The 17,295-nt window shown below is 37.9% G+C and overlaps 1 protein-coding gene across 1 annotated transcript in view; it reads left to right on the top strand.

The window, feature by feature from the left end:
• CFAP61 (cilia and flagella associated protein 61) overlaps positions 1–17,295 on the top strand; it is a 253,590-nt gene that overhangs the window by 58,623 nt on the left and 177,672 nt on the right. Inside the window, exon 9 of the mRNA XM_045528893.1 lies at positions 11,014–11,105. Coding sequence (XP_045384849.1) covers positions 11,014–11,105 — 92 coding nt within the window. The remainder of the gene's footprint in view (positions 1–11,013; positions 11,106–17,295) is intronic.

Below are 17,295 nucleotides of genomic sequence, written 5' to 3' on the forward strand. Positions count from 1 at the left end.
CCTGACCACTAGCCTTCCTGGCCTCTGGTAACCAATCTACTCTCTATTTTCATGAGATCTACATTTTTAGCTCCCACATATGAATAAGAACATGTAATATTTGTCTTTCTGTGCTTGATTTACTTAATTTAACATAATTATTTCAGTTCTATCCATGACTTGTTTCCTTTGCTGTGTGGACAGTTTTTAGCTTGATGTAAATCCCATTGTCTATTTTTGCTTTGTTTGCCTGTGCGTTTGAAGTCTTACCCAAAAAAATCTTTGTTCAGACGCATGTCCATGATCATTTCCTCAATGTTTTCTTCTAGTAGTTTCATTATTTCAGGTCTTAGATTTAAATTTTTTATCCATTTTGATTTGGATTTTTTATATGGCAAGAGATAGGGGTCTAGTTTCATTCTTCTGCATGTGGTTATCTGGTTTTCCCAGCACCATTATTGAAGAGACTGTCCTTTCCCCATTGTATGTTCTTGATGCCTTAGTCAAAAATTAGCTGGCAGTAAATGCATGGTTTTATGTCTGGGCTCTCTACTCTGTGCCATTGGTTTATATGTGTCTGATTTTATGCCAGTACCATGCTGATTTGGTTACTGCAGGTCTGTAGTATAATTTCAAGTCAGGTAGTATGATACCTCCAACTTAATTCCTTTTACTAACAATTGCTTTGGTTATTCAGGGTCTATTTTGGTTCCATATCAATTTTAGAATTGTTTTTTTCTATTTCTGTGAAGAATGTCATTGGCGTTTTGATAGAGATTGCAAAGAAATCTATAAATTTCTTTGGATAGTACTGTCATTTTCACAATATTAATTCTTCCAATCCATGAGCATGGAATATCTTTCCATTTTTTTGTGTAATTTTCCATCAGTGTTTTTATAGTTTTCCTCATATAGACTTTTCGCTTCTTTGGTTAAATTGATTTCTAGGTATTTTATATTTTTTGTAGCTATAACAAATGGGATTGCTTTCTTGATCTCTTTTTCAGATTGTTCACAATTGGCGTATATAAGTGCTACTGATTTTTGTACATTGTTTTTGTATCCTGCAACTTTACCGAATTTGTTTCTCAGTTCTAACAGTTTTTTGATAGCATCTTAGGTTTTTCTAATATCTGTGAACAAGGCCAATTTGGATGACTCTCATTTCTTTCTCTTGCCTAATTGCTCTGGCCAGAACTTCCAGTATTATATCAAATAAAAGTGGTAAAAGTGGGTGTCCTTGTCTTGTTCCGGATATTATAGGAAAGGCTTTTAATTTTTTTCATTCAGTGATAGTAACTGTGAGTTTGTCATATGTGGCCTTTACTATTGAAATGATCATGTGGCTTTTTTCTTGGCTCTGTTAATATGCTGTATGATGTTTATTGATTTCCATATGTTTGAACCATCCTTGCATCCCTGGGATGAATCCCACTTGAGCATAGTGAATGCTCTTCTTGTATATTTGAGATGGGATCTTGCTATATGTACAGAATGGCCTCAAACTTCTGGGCTCAAGCAATCCTCCTATCTCAGCCTCCCAAGTACTAAGACTATAGCTGTTCACCGCTGTATCTGGCTGGTAAATGATATTTTTAATATGGTGTTGTATTTTGTTTGCTAGTATTTTGTTGAGGATTTTTGTATCTATTAATATGTTCATCAATGATATTGGTCTGTAGTTTTCTTTCTTTGTTGTGTCCTTGTCTGGTTTTGGTATCTGGGTAGTGCTGGCCTCATAGAACAAGTTTGGAAGAACTCCTTCCTCTTTGATGTTTTTTTAAAAGAGTTTGAGTAGGATTGGTATTAGTTCTTCTTTAAATGTTCGGTAGAATTCATTAGTAAAGCCATCAGGCCTGGGCTTTTCATTGATTACAGACTTTTTATTATAGCTTTAAACTCTTTACTCAGTATGTTTTTTGAAGTTTTCTCTTTCTTTGTGGTTCAGTCTTGATAGATTGTGTGTATCCAGGAATTTATCCATGTCTTCTAAATTTTCCAATTTGTTGGTCAGTTGTTCCTATTTAGTCTCTAATGATTCTTTATATTTCTGTGGCCTTAGTTGTTAGGTCTTCTTTTTGTTTCTGATTTTATTTATTTAGGTCTTCTTTCTTTTTTTCTTAATTAGTCTAACTAAAAGTTTGTGTATTTTATTTATCTTTTCAGAAACCAACTTTTTTTCCATTGATCTTCTGTACTTTTTCAATTTCATTTACTTCTGCTCTGATCTTTATTATTTCTTTCCTTCTACTAAATTTGAGTTTGGTTTATTCTTGCTTATTATGTACCCTATTAAGGTATACAATTAGGCTATTTATTTGAAATCTTTCTACTTTTTTGATTTAGGCATTTATTATTATAAACTTCCCTCTTAGTACGCCATTTGCTATGTTCCATAGATTTTGGTATGTTGTATTTTCATTTTCATTTGTTTCAATGAATTTTAAAATTTCCTTCTTAATTTTATCATTGACTCATTAGTTGTCAGGAGCATGTTGTTGGATTTCCATGTGTTTCTGTATTTTCTGAGGTTTCTCTAGTTATTGAGTTCTAGTTTTATTCTATTGTGGTCAGAAAAGATATTTGATATAATTTCTACTTTTTTGAATTTATTGAGACTTTTCTGTGGTTTATTCTGGAAATGTTCTATGTGTTGATAAAAAGAATATACATTCTATAGCAGTTGGGTCAAATTTTTTGTAAATGTATGTTAGTCCTATTAGGTCTAGTGTGTAGTTTAACTTGGATATTTCTTTGTTGTTTTTCTGTCTGGATGATCTGTCCAACTCTGAAAGTGGGGTGTTGAGGTTTCCAGTGATTATTGTATTTGGGTCTTTCTCTCTGTTAACTCTGGTAATATTTGCTTTATACATCTGGGTGCTCCAGTGTTGGGTGCACATATATTTAGAATTGTTATATTCTCTTGATGAATTGATCTCTTTATCATTATATTATACAATGACTTTCTTTGTCTCTTTTTACAGTTTTGGTCTTGAAATCTATTTTATTTGATAGAAGTATAGCTACTCCTCCTCTTTTTTGGTTTCTAATTTCATGGAATATCTTTTTTCATCCTTTTATTTTTAGTCTATATGTGTCTTTATAAATGAAGTAGATTTCTTGTAGACAAAATATAGTTGGGTCAGATTGAAGAACTCCTTTTACCATTTTCTGTAGGGCAGGTCTGGTGTTGATAAAATCACTCAGCTTTTGTTTGTATAGCAAAGTTTATTTCTCCTTTATATTTGAAGGTTATTTTTGCAGGGTATAATATTCTAGGATTAAGTTTTTTCTCCTTCAGCACTTTGAATATGTCATGCCACTCTCTCCTGGCTTATAAGGTTTCTACTGAGAAGTCTTCTACCATTGTGGTCCCCAACTCCCAGTCTGTAGACTGTTACCAGTCTGTATTCTGTCAGGGACCAGGACACAGAGCTCTGCCACCCTCCTTCCCCACTGTCTGTAGAAAAATTGTCTTCCATGAAACTTAGGAACTGGGATGAAGGGCGTTGGGGGAGTGTTGGCCAGTAGGAGGTGAGCGGCAGGCAAGCAAGCAAAGCTTCATCTGTATTTACAGCTGTTCCCCATCACTCCCATCACTGCCTGAGCTCCAAGTTAAACTACACACTAGACCTAATAGACCTAACATACATTTACAGAAAATTTGACCCAACTGCTATAGAATGTACATTCTTTTTATCAACACATAGAACATTTCCAGAATAAATCCATGGAAAAATTGTCTTCCATGACACTGGTCCCTGGTGACAAAAAGGTTGGGGACCACTATTCTACCAGATGTATTGGAGCTCCTTTATATGTTATTTTTCCTTTCTTTCTTTTTGCTTCCCTTAGGGCCCTTTCTTTATCTGTGATCTTTGGGAGCTTGATTATTAAATGTTTGGGTTAAATCTGCTTGGTGTTCTATGACCCTCTTGTACCTGAATACTGATATCTTTTTCTAGGTTCTCAAAGTTCTTTGTTCTTGTTTCTTTTAATAAAATTTCTATACCAATCTTACTCTACCTCCTCTTTAAGGCCAATAATGCTTAGATTTGCCCTTTTGAGGCCATTTTCTAGACCTTATATGCATGCTTCATTTTTCTCTTCTTACTATGTATTTTCAAATAAGCTGTCTTCATGCTCACTAATTCTTTATTCTGCTTGGTCAATCTGCTGTTGAGAGACTCTGATGCATTTCTCAGTTTGTCAGTTGAATTCTTAAGCTCTAGAATTTCTGCTCATTTTTAAAAATTATTTCAATCTCTTTGTTAAATTTCTTTCATAGGCTTCTAAATTCCTCCTCTGTGTTGTCTTGAAGTTCATTGACTTTCTTCAGGACAGCTATTTTGAATTCTTTGTCCGAAAGTTCACATATCTCAATCACTCCAGGATTGGTTACTGGTATCTTATTTATTAATAGTTTGTTTGGTGAGATCATATTTTCTTGGATGTTCTTGATGCTTATGTATGTTTGTTGATATCTAGAGATTGAATAGTTAGGTATTTATTTTAATCTTCACAGTCTGGGCTCATTTAAACCCATCCTTCTTGAGAAGGCTTTCCAAATATTCAAAGGGAATCGACTGTTGTGATCCAAGTCTTTGGTCACTACAGCCATATCGACACTCGGGATGCTGCCAGGACTGGGTCCTTCCCTTCAGGGCAGCATGTTTCCTTCTGGCCCAGGTTGGGTCCAGAAATGCTGTCCCAGAATTAAGGCCTACCCTGAGGTGCTTCAGGAGTCTGCTGAATCTGCTTGGTACTTTATTTTACTGTGGCTGAGCTGGTACCTAAGTTGCAAAACAAAGTCCTCTGAACTCTCCCCTTTCCTTTTTCCAAGTGGAAGAAGACTCTTCCCGAGCCACACTGCCTGTAATTGAGGTGGAAGGTGACACAGGCACTGGCTTAGCTGCCACCGCTGGTGTCTCACTGGATCACATGTACCCCAAGTCCACTGGCTCCAAACCAGCACAGCCACAGGAATTACCGAAGGACTGCAGTCTTTGTGGACCAACTGCCTTATGAGTTTAGTACAGGCCCCAGGCTGCTTTTTGTCAGTTGGTGGTGGGGCTAGCTAGAAATTAGATTTCTGGCTGGGCTGGTCTAAATGCTCCCTCCATGGGCACCAGCAGAATTCTGCCCTGTGCTGTGTTCCCCTGTACCAGGACGGCCCTGAGTTTCAATGTAAAGTCCCACAATCACTTCACTTTTCCTCCCCCTGCACACACAGATTCTCTCTCCACTCATGGTGCTGGTGCAGCACTGCCAAGGGCTGGGGGAGGGGTGGCATAGGCAATGCAAGATTGTTTTTTCTGCCCTCTTCAGTGCCTCTTTCCTTGATACAATGGTAAAACCAGGTAATATGATCACTCACCTAATTTTTGGTTCTTCTGAAGGTGCTTGCTTGTGTGGATAGTTGTGGAATTTGGTGTTCACATGGAGAGACAGATCACTAGAGGTTTCTATTTGACCATATTGCTCTGCCCTCTTTGTGAGTAAGGATCTTGAGATGAGGAGATTATCCTGGGGTATCTGAGGAGCCCTAAATGCTATCACAGGCATCCATATAAGGGGGAGACAGAGGGAGATTACACAGGCAGAAGAGGAAGAGGCAATGTGATTATGGAAGCAGAGATTGGAGTGATATAGCCACAAGTCAAGGAGTGCTGAAGCCTACAAAAGCTGGAAGAGACAAGGAATGAATTCTCTCCCAGAACCCTGTGGAGTGAGCATGGCCCTGCTGGTACCTTAATTTCAGCCCAGGGATACTGATTTCTAACTTCTGGCCTCCAGAACAATAAGAGAATAGATTTCTGTTGTTTTAAGACACTAAGTGAGTGGTAATTTGTTAGAGCAGCCGCAGAAACTAACACAATTACAAAGAAGACCAAAGAGAAGGAAGCCAACCAAGGCAGAAGAACATGTCAAAGAAAAAGGACTTCTTCACTCTTCAGTAAAGCTCCTTGAAAGAGTTGTCTGTGCTCATTGTTGCCTTTGTCTTTTATTGTCTCAAGGCTACTTCTTGTCATTCAGGTCTCAGCTTAAACGTCAGGGAGGACTTCTCTGACCACCCTGTCTAAAGCAGGCCCTGAGATCTGATTTCCTACATTTCATTCATATTTTCTTGTATACCTACTAACTTGCTTCAGCAGTGCAAGGCCCTCTTCTGTCTTGTTACTTGCTGAATCCCCAGCAATGTTTATCTAACAAATGGTAGTTATGAAATATATATTTTTAAATGAATGAAGGAACAAGTAAATGAACACTGGTGTGTTTTGTTCATACCTCTGTTCTAGCAACTCTCACACAGTATGATAGTTAGGGCTGTGTGTGTGTGTGCCTGTGTGTGTGTACCCCCATGTAGCCCGATCACTTGGGAGCCTCTAAGAGTAAGATCTGCAACTTCTAGGTACCTAATAGAGTGTCTGTTACTCATCCTCCATTGAACTTGGAATTGAGTGATTTAACTTGAATCTCTAATCTTTCCTTTCTCCTCCTCTTAAAACTGAATGCCTTAAATTCATTAGTCAGTCTTTTCTGAAGTTGTCCATAATATTCAAACACTAAACAAAAATGACCATTTTATAAAATTTCGAAGATAGAAATTTACATTTATAATTAAACTTTTTTGGAATTTTAATTGCATTAGTAATATAATATTTGAAACTATCCTCCCTTAAAAATATTAGGATTATGAAGTTAAAGCTGAGTTCCTTGTGATCAGCTTCCAATCCTGGTTTTCCCTCACCTCCCCAGAAATAGCTATTGTTATAACTTTAGTATGTATCCTTCCAGACTTCTTTTTTTACACTTTTATATAAAGTCCATGTATTCATAGAAAAAACACTACCTTTTTGAGGGAATGTTTTTTATGTAAATGGTGTCATATGAATATGCAATCGTTAGAAATTTCCTTCTTCAGCTTTTTGAGATCTAATAATGTTGATATGCATAGGTCTAGGACATTCGTTTTACCTTCTGTATAGCACTGCATGGAATGTGCCACATTTGTCCTTGGATGGATATTTAGGTTTTTCCATTATTTTGCTATTGCAAACAAGTGCTGCAATAAACATCCTTGTACATGTCTCCTTGGGCCCCTTGCAAGAGTTTCTACAGGCTACATTCCCAGGATTATTCTTGGTAGGCTTGGAGATACATTGCCACCAAACATGGCTGTACCAGCAACCTTCCTCCTGAGCCTTTCCTATTTCCCCAGTACTTAGTGTTGTCAGAAGTTTTAACTTTGTCCTATATGATAGGTGTGAAAAGAGATACCATTGTTTTAACTCTATTCTCCAAATACTATTGAGGTTGAACACTTTTCATGTTTATTGTTCACGTACATTTCCTGTCAATTCATTTTCTTTGCCTATTGGGTTGTTTCTGTTTCTTGGAATTCAATCATTGGCCTATTATATTTGTTGCAAATATCTTCTTCATGTATCTACTTATTTTTTTAAACATTTTCAGGGCACTTTTGACAGAACTTTTAAATATTGGTGTGCTCAAATATGTCAATATTTTTCTTTTATGACTTCTAGTTTCTGCATTTTTAAGGAAGGGTTTCCCCCACCTACAATATCATAGAAATATTTGCCTATTTTTCCTTCTAGTAATTTCAAAGTGGGTTTTTTAAATCTTCAGGCTATAATCTAATGCGTTTTTTTTTTTTTTGTTTGTTTGTTTTGAGACAAAGTCTCACTGTGTTGCCAAGCCTGGAGTGCAGTGGCATCATGATAGTTCACTCAACCTCAAACTTCTGGGCTCAAATGATCCTCCTGCCTTAGCCTCCTGAGTAGCTGGGACTACAGGCATGTGCCACCATGCCTGGCTAATTGTTCTACTTTTTTGTAGAGGTGGGGATCTCGTTCTTGCTCAGGCTGGTTTTGAATTCCTGACCTTCAAGTAGTCCTCCTGCCTCAGCCTCCTAGAGTGCTAGGATTATGGGCATGAGCCACTGCTCCTGGCCTGCAAATGATTTTTGTGTGTAGTATGAAATAGAGGCCAAAACTTATTTTTTCTCATATGGTTAGATAACACTATCAAATATTTTATTTTTTCCCCACTAATTTGAAATACCACCTTTAACATATATCAACATTTCATAACTATCTGGCTCTATTTCTGAATTTTATCCTGTTCTATTCTTACCCTAATAACCTACTGTTTTAATAACCATGGCTTTATAATATGTCTTCATATTCAGTAAGGAATTTGGCCTACTCTGTGTTCTTCTTTCTTAAAATTTTGTTTAATCATTATGCCTCCATATTTACTCTTTTAGAATCAGTTGATTTCATTACCCACAAAATATTATTGAGACTTTTGGTGGATATTTAAAATAAATGTGAAAAATATAAGATTATATATTATTTATTCCTAAAGCATTCAAGGTGTATTATTTTATATTCACTATGTATTATTTCTATTAGATAAGGAGTAGGGTAGATCCAAACTATTGTGGGACCTAAAGTGTATGCAATTTGGAGGCCTCTTTAGGGACAATTATGAAAAATAATGAATGCAACAGTAGATGCTGTGCTTGGAGACGTCTGTGCTAGGGAGGTAGCTCTAGCTTTAACAGCTGCATGGTAAACCCACTGCAGATAAGCAGTCTCACTTAGAGAAAGTCCTGGCAAATTGTGCCTGCACTCCCAATAGAGTAAATCACTAGTTCATAACTTCTAAGCCACTTAGGTGGTATAAGCCATAAAATAACAATTAAATTTTCAGCCTCAGTCATATTTTTAGTTGTATGTTACCTAATACCGCTGCCTCTGCTTTCCCTGGGATAGCATCTCACATTTGAGGATCTCAGGGTACATTATGAACAGTAACTAATTAAAGCTCAGAAAACCCCAGAGACACTGGGAAGAGAGATACAGCATCACCTTGCCCAGTTCTGAAATGCAGCCACCTCTAGGGACGAAAATGGCAGCTGTTTAATAATAGACTGCAACACCTCATGACAGTTTAGCCAAGGCAATTAGTCATTGTAGTTGGTAATTGTCTCATGAACATTAGACTGTCAAACAGTTAAGTCACCAGGGTTATTAGTTCATCACAAATCTGATCCAATCTTTAACACTTTTTACTTTTTAGTAATTTTGTCCTAATTATAAAAGAAATATATGCACAGTGAATGTTCACTCTTCTTTTAGTTGCATTTTTTAGTTCTTCAAATTTAAAACTTAAAATAAGAAATTAGTATCTTTTAAAAAAATAAACTGTAACTTAAGAACAGGGAGTTGTTGATATAAGTGTTTTCTTCATTCACAAGTTTGCTGCTGAGCAATGCTAATCATTGATAGTAAAAGTCAAAATGGTGGATACTTTTGAGAGGAATATCGACTGGATAGGGAGATGAGGGAAGCTGGTGCTGGAGATGTTTTATATATTCATCTAAGTGGTTTTTATTTTTATTTTTTTATCTAAGTGGTTTTTAAACAGGAGTGACCATATGTAGAAATTCACTGAGCTGTACACTTTTCATATGTGTGTTGTATCTCAACAACAAGGTCAATGAACCTAAAAAGCATGCTGCTCTTGTCATCATGAGAATGCTAGAAACCCCACATAGTCTACCTGGAAAACTCTGCAGGGTGCAAGACATATTCAGGAGCTAGAGATGTGTTACTTTTTATTTTCCTCAAAGCGTCTTCAGAAGAGAGATTCTAAGTGCTTTGTCTTTCTCTTCTCAGGACATTTTCTCTTCATGCCAAAAGAGCTACCTTTTAAGCTGAGATGTGATTCTCTCTCATTGTACCTTTAACATTTTGTACCTCTCCGATTATGCGCTTTATACCTCCCTGGGCCTCTAGTTTGTCTCTTAGAATTTCATTCTGTTTCATTCACCTACATCTTGGCCAGAAGAAAATATGAGGCAATAGTGATCTGGTAATTTGGGGTCAAGAGGTATCTGCAGGGGCTGTTGCCATGGCAGGCACTAGGACACCGTGGGAGAGGAGGAAGCAGAGAGGACCCCGGGCTGCCCCTGGCCTTACGGTGTCTGATGTGATGGTTAAAAACAAGACAGCGGAGCAGCGTGTCTCTGGAGCTTCCAGTGGGCCCAGGGTCCCTCCTGTGTCTGTGGCAGCTCTGCTGAGGTGGGACAGAGCGTCCCAGGGCTGCTCTGAGATAAGCAGGAGGGCTGAGAGCAGATGTCATGGCTGAGAATTCCCCAGCAGTGGGCACTGGTGGAGGCAGCAGAGCAAGCAATGTCCTGCAATGTCCTCTCCCCTCCTTCAGCATGGGAAGATTTGAAAAAAGAAAGAGGGAGGAAGGAGGGAGGGAGGGACAGATGGAGGAGAAAGAGGAAGAGGAGGAGGAGACAAAATGGGAAATTTTTGTTCTACTATACTTTTTATTACAGGTTAAATACATGAAGCCTAGCCTGATTATTGACTTTCCAGAATGTATTGAAACAAGAGTGCCTAGCTCCAGTTCTTCTTGCTTAGAAAATAGAAAAGTGAACATCGTGGTCACTGGCAGACCACAAGTTTACGGTATTTCCAAACAAAGAGCAAGCAGCCCTTGTGCTAACCCTTGGCACTCGGTGGCACTGATGTAGCCAACTGTGGTCTTTTCCACCTTTTGTCTTAAGATCATTTCAAAGCCTGCCATCCAGGAATTGATAATCCATTGTTTGTAAACTCCGGGGGGAGGGCACTGTCAAAGGATCCCACTGCCCAGTGACTGGCAGAGGTCCCACGGTCTCCTGCATGCCAGGCCTGGGCCAGACCCATCATGCACTGTTCCCCTCCCACAACTCCCCCCGGGGGCAGCTGTCTTTTATCTCCTTCATGCAGAGAGGTCAAGGGAAGAACTTGCCCAGGATCCCTGTATCAGTGTCAGCATTGGGTGGGCTGCAGATACCCTGCTCTTCCCATCTCGAGGTATTGCCCTCTGGAATAAAATTCTTCAGATATGCTGTAGTTTAAAAACACAGGATCATACCGACCAATTTCCTGCAGTTCTGCAGGTATTTATCATCTATTTTCTGTCCTTATTCTGTTCCTTCTCTCACAGACACTAAGCTCAGGAGTGGCAGCCAGAGTTCGCAAAAAACAGTCGAGGAGTCACAGGAACCTGTCGCTCCAGAGGCCACAGAAAGCACCCAGGTAAGGGTGAACATTCCCCCATGCCCAGGGTGCAGGGAGGGGCCTAGGGGCTACTGGGACACCAGGGGTTCCTGTTGCTGGGGTCACTACCAAGATGTTCTAATGCCTGATGCAGAGAAGTTCTCGCTAGCACTAAGGTTGGGGAGACCACAGGCTGGGTACAATGGAGGCCTGTGTGTTGGTAACAGACAAATCACAGCGTTGCTGGCGCTCCAGAATGCAGATCAGAATGGAATGTCAGCCCTTCTCTGCCTTCCTCCCTCCCCACCCCCTGACTTCAGAGCCTTCCTCCCTCCCCACCCCCTGACTTCAGAGGGCTGAAGCAGGTAAAGCTGCTCATTTAAAGCTCACAGGGAAATGCAGACTTTCGGAAGAAATGCACACACTATCTGCATATTCAAATGGAGCGAAATTTCCCCCCCTGCCCTGACTGGGCCCTACAGACTACAGAAATGCCACTATAGCTCTCTGGAGAGTAGCTGTGCTTGGTTGTCCTTGCCTAGCCTCGGAAGGAGCCTTCTCCTGTACCCTCATGTCACCAGTGTGACACTAATAGAGTGCTGCTCTAGCCTAAAAAGGGGTATGCACCCACACCAAGGGTCTAGAATCAGCCACGTTATAGAGTAGATGGGATTTGGTGGAGGGGCCCAGGAATCCAGCCATCTTTCCATCTCTGCCAACCTCTGACCCCTCATGGGTTCACCATAATATAAAAGTGCCCATATATTCTGGGCTCTGGGTCTTCACATACTACCATGGAGCCTCACAGTATGTCCCTTGTGTCCTCAGGAGCAAGCCTACTCAGGTCCCCTCCTTTTCAGAAGACCTCACCAAGAGGGTACTGCAGGGGTAGGGAAAACAAATTGGCTCATTTCTAGGTTAATGTTGTCAGCCTTGTGCCACATCAGCACTGTGTGTGGCCAGAATCTCAGGGTGTGTTTCACACTGCACAGCTCCTTCAGCCTCTGTCCTACCAACTCTTCTACCCAGCTGGGCCCAGAACCCCTCCTCTTTCCCAGGATGGTGACAGTGCAGTGCCATTGCTTCCTGGCCTTCAGCGTCCTCCTCTCTCTTTTTCTTTTTTCTTTTCTTGGACAAAACAATGTTCCCCTTTACCCATCAACTCATGCAAAGAAATTCTATGGAAGAGGAGGAAGGAAGGAGGACCTGAGTCTTAGCACTAGGCCACTTGGATTATCCTCCCTGATTTTCATGTTATCTCTAAGGAAAAATGCATTTTGATCCCCCAAACCAAAAAAGGACCCAATCTATAACATTTCAAGTGCTGATCTATTCTCTGCACAGAGATTGGGTGCTCCTGATGGTCAAGCACTCTGCTAGGTGCTGAGGGTACCCAGGAGACAAAAACACAGCCTTAGCCTTCAAGAGGTTATGGCATGGCGGGAAGAGGAAAGGTTTCCAATTAAGTATGTGGAAAGGGGATGGGAAACATCCCAGAAGAGGGGACTCATGAGAGAACTGAACCTTTTAAAGAAGATTGTATGACATGGATTAGATTGAGGGAAATGAAGCTGATGAATGGAATTAATAAAACAAAAGTGTAAGGGACTTCTGCTTCTGCTAATATGGAGTAACAGCAACTGGATTTACTCTCCTGCCTGGAACAACCAAAATGTGGCTAAAATGTATGAAACAACAGTTTTCAAGACACTGCTCATCACTGTAACAAAGAACAGTCATCCCTGAGAGATGGGAAACAAGCTAAGTGAATCCTATGACTGCCCCAGCTTATTATTACCTTAAGCGAGTTTCCAGGCCATAACACAGGGCAGGAGGAACCAACAGACTTCCTGAGTGGAAGAGACAGATTTTTAAGTCCATGGAGACTAAAACCACTGAAGTTTGAAGGACAGAGTACCATAAAGGAGAGAGCTGTACAGAGAGAAGTATCACTGATCAATAGAGGATCACCCTTGAGTATTCCAGTGAGTGCTGCTCAGACCATGTATGTGAGGAAACTAAGGTCAGACTGAGGAAAGAACCTTCCCAGAAAGATTAGAGTTAACAGGGACTAGTGTTTATACAAGGTTGGGAGTAGTACCTGTTCTCACCAGCCAGACTGGAAAATCTTATGAATCAGGAGACATTGAGAGACTGCAAAGATGAGTTTTTTGTCAGTAGTGGGGAATAATTAGCTCTAGATAGGGCACTGCCAGTTCTGTTTAACAGATCATTAGAGCAAGAACCAAAAGGATCAAACTGTTTCCAAGTAACTTGACGGAGGCCCAGGAAAAAGTTTAAGACTATTGGTAGGAAAACAAAATTACCCGGCACCCAACTAGGTAAAATTCACAATGTTTGGAATCCAGTAAACTTACTTGGTGCTCAGAAAACTGGGAATATGTTAATATGATACATAAGATGGAGATAAATCAATCAATTGAAGCAAACCCAGATATGAAAAAAATGTTAGAATTAGTGGTTAAAAATTAAAACAGTTATTATAACTATATGTTCCAAAGGTTAAGGAGAGACATAGAAGTTATAAAATGCCCCAAATCAAACTTCTATAGATTAAAAACTTCAATACATGAAATGAAAAATACAGTGGAAGGATTAGCCACCAGTTAGACATTGAAGAAGAAAGGATTAGTAAACTTGAAACAAAAATAAGTGAGAATTTTTTAAAAAAGGTCAACAGGAGTTAGAGACCAGCCTGCACAAGAGCAAGACTCCGTCTCTACCAAAAATAGAAAAATTAGCCAGGCATGGTGGCATGCGCCTGTAGTCCCAGCTGCTGAGGAGGTTGAGGTAGGAGGATTACTTGAGCCCAGGAGTCTGAGGTTGCAGTGAGCTATGATGATGCCACTGCACTCTAGCCCAGGTGACCAGAGTGAGACTCTGTCTCAAAAAAAAAAAGTCAGTAATCAGTATCAATATCAGTGAGCTTTGGGACAACTTTAAGGAACTAATATATGTGTAGTGGAAGTTCATATAAAGAGAGAGAGGTTGGGACAGAAAAAAATATTTGAAGAAATAATGACAGAAAAAAATCTGAATTTGATGAAAACAGTAAACCCATAGATACAAGAAGCTCAGCAAACACAAGAGCATCAAGAAAAGCCAATCATAATCAAATAGTGACAAACCGGTAATAAAGAGAAAATCTTAAGCCAGGAGTGGGGGCGGGGGAAGTAGTCAAGTTAGGAACAGAAGAACTAAGGAAAAATGATTAAGAACAACAGCAGCTTTCTTGTTAGAAATAATGCAAGCAAGAAGACAGTGGAATCATATCTTTAAAGAACTGGAAGAAAATAAACTACCACCCTAGAATTTTATACCCAGTAAATATTTTTCACTCAAAAATAAAGGTGAAATAGAGACTTTTGCCTACACACAAAAGGTGGAAGGACACATCACTAGCAGACCCACATCACAAGAAATGTTTAAAGTTTTTCAGGCAGAAGAAAAATGATACCAGATGGAAATCTGGATCTACACAAAGGGATGAAGAGTATTGAAAATAGTAACAAAATAGGTAAATGTGTAAGATTTTGTCTTTAATACTCATATCTCTTTAAAAGATAATTGACTTCTTAAACAACAATAAAAACAACATAGTGTGAGGTTTATAACATATGTAAAAATGCAATATATGACAATAATGGCACAAAGACTTTGAGGGGGGAAATGTAAGTATACTATTTTAAGGTTCTTATACTATACCTGAATATCCCATTTAAAGAGCATATAAATCAGATCTTAATTTTACAGTATACTGCATTTGCTGGTGCTATTTTTATACAGTAAAGCAACAGCTTTACAGTACAATAAAAAATTTAATAATAAAGCAACTTCAGTAATCGTGAAAAAAACAAGCAAACAAGAACACTACTGTCCAATTTGACCTAATTGACATATATAGAATACTGTACCCAACAACAGCACAACATGCATTCTTCTCAAGTGCACAAGGAACATTTATCAATATAGACCATATTCTGGGCTAAAAAAAGTCTTAATAAATTTAGGATTCAAGTTATCTAAGGTATATTCTCTCACAACAAAAGTCATTCCAAGAAAATAAAACTAAATCAATATTCCTCGTGAAGATTAATGGGAAAATTCTGATAAAAATTTTAGCAAACTGAATCAATATACTTAAAGGATAATACATCATGACTAACTAGGGTTTATTCTGGGAATTCAAGGTTGGTTTATCATAAGAAAATCAATCAGTGTAATTTGCCATATTAACAAATTAAAAGAGAAAAACCATATGTTTAACTCATAAATGCATAAAGGGCATTTGAAAATCCAACATCCATTCCTCATAAAAACTCTTAGAAAACTAGAAATAGAAACTCCTCAATTTAATAAAGGTTATTCTTGGAAAACTTACAGTAAACATTACATACAATGGTAAAATACTAAATGCTATACCCCTAAAGTCAGGAACAAGACAAGAATGTCTGCTCTCACCACTTCTATGCAAAATTGTACTGGAGGTTTGAGCTAATACAAAAAGACAAGAAAAGAAATAAAAGGCATCCAGATTGGAAAGGAAGAATTAAAACTGTCTTTTATTCACAGACAACATGATTTTACGTATAGAAAAGTCTGATGGAAGCTACAAAACAGCTACTAGAACTAATAAATAATTCAGCAAGTTTGTTAAATATATACAAAAGTAATATATAAAATTCAGTTGTATCTCTATATAATAGCAATAAACAATCAGAAATTGAAATAAATATCATTTATAATAGTACAAATATATTAAATACTTTAGGTAAATCTGACAAAAGTTGTTCAAGACCTGTATACTAAAAACTATGAAACATTTCTGAGAGAAATTAAAGAAGCTCTAAATAAATGGAGAGATATGTTCATGAGTTAGAAGACTTGATACTGTCAAGATATCAATTCTTCCCAAATTGATTTGTAGATTCAGTAAAATTGCAATCAAAATTTCAGCAGGGATTTTTATAGAAGTTGAATTGATTCCAAAATTCATGTGGAAATGGAAATAACCTAGAATAGCCTGAACAAATTTGAAAAAGAACAGTTATGGGACTAAAATGAACTTATTTCCAGACTAATTATCACAAGGTTCTTGTAATGAAGACAGTGTAGTATTGGTGTCAAAGTCAATAAATAGATTAATGAAACAGAATAAAAAATTTAGAAATAGACTCAACACATAGACTACTGATTTTTGATAAAAGTACGTGGAAATATAGCAGAGAAAGGACAGTATTTTCTATCTGAAATAATTGGATATCCATACATAAAATTTTTTTATAAAAACTCAATCCATTACCTCATACCATATGCAAAAAATTAACTTTAAGTGAATGTAAAATAAACTTATAAACTTCTAGAAGAAAATATAGGGGTAAACCTTTGTGACTTTGGGTTAGGTAATATTTCTCAGAAACAACATCAAAAGCACAACACACAAAAAAGAACAAATTGATAAATTAGACGTCATCAAAATTTAAAACTTTTTCCTATTGAAAAATACTGTCAAGAATATGAAAAGACAAGCTACAGACTGGAAGTAAATATTTTCAAATCATATATCTGACAAAGGACTTATTTCCAGAGTATGTTTTTTAAAATTCGCAAAGCATAATAATGCAAAATAAATAACCTAATAAAAAATGGGCAAAAACTTGAACAGACACTTTTCAAAAGATGACATACAACATGAAACGACACTCAACCTCATTAGTAATTAGGGAAATGCAAGTTAAAAATCACAACCAGATACAACTATACATCTATTAGAATGACCAAAACTAAAAAGATTAAGCATTGAAAATGTTGGTGGGGATGTGGAAGAAGTGTGGTACGTTTATTCCATGATTTCATGAAATATTACTCAGCAACAAAAAGGAATAAACTATTGATACGTGCAACAACACAGATAGATTTAAAAATAAACATGCTGAGTACAAGAAGACAGATTCCTCCCCTCACCCCCGCCCAAGAGTAAATACTGTATGATTCCATTTTTCTAAAATTCCAGAAAATATGAACTAATCTGTAGTGACAAACATCATATCGGTGTTTGCCTGTGGTCAGCAGAGTAGCAAAGGGTGGGAGGGCAAGGTGTATAGAAAAACAGAAGCCTGGGGGAATGATGGATATGGTTGTTCTTTTGATTGTGGTAATATTTTTATAGGTGTACACATAAGTCAAAACTTTTCAAAAGGGATACTTT

This window comes from Lemur catta, chromosome 17, assembly GCF_020740605.2.
Source record: "Lemur catta isolate mLemCat1 chromosome 17, mLemCat1.pri, whole genome shotgun sequence".
In the NCBI taxonomy this organism is placed as follows: Eukaryota; Metazoa; Chordata; class Mammalia; order Primates; family Lemuridae; genus Lemur; species Lemur catta.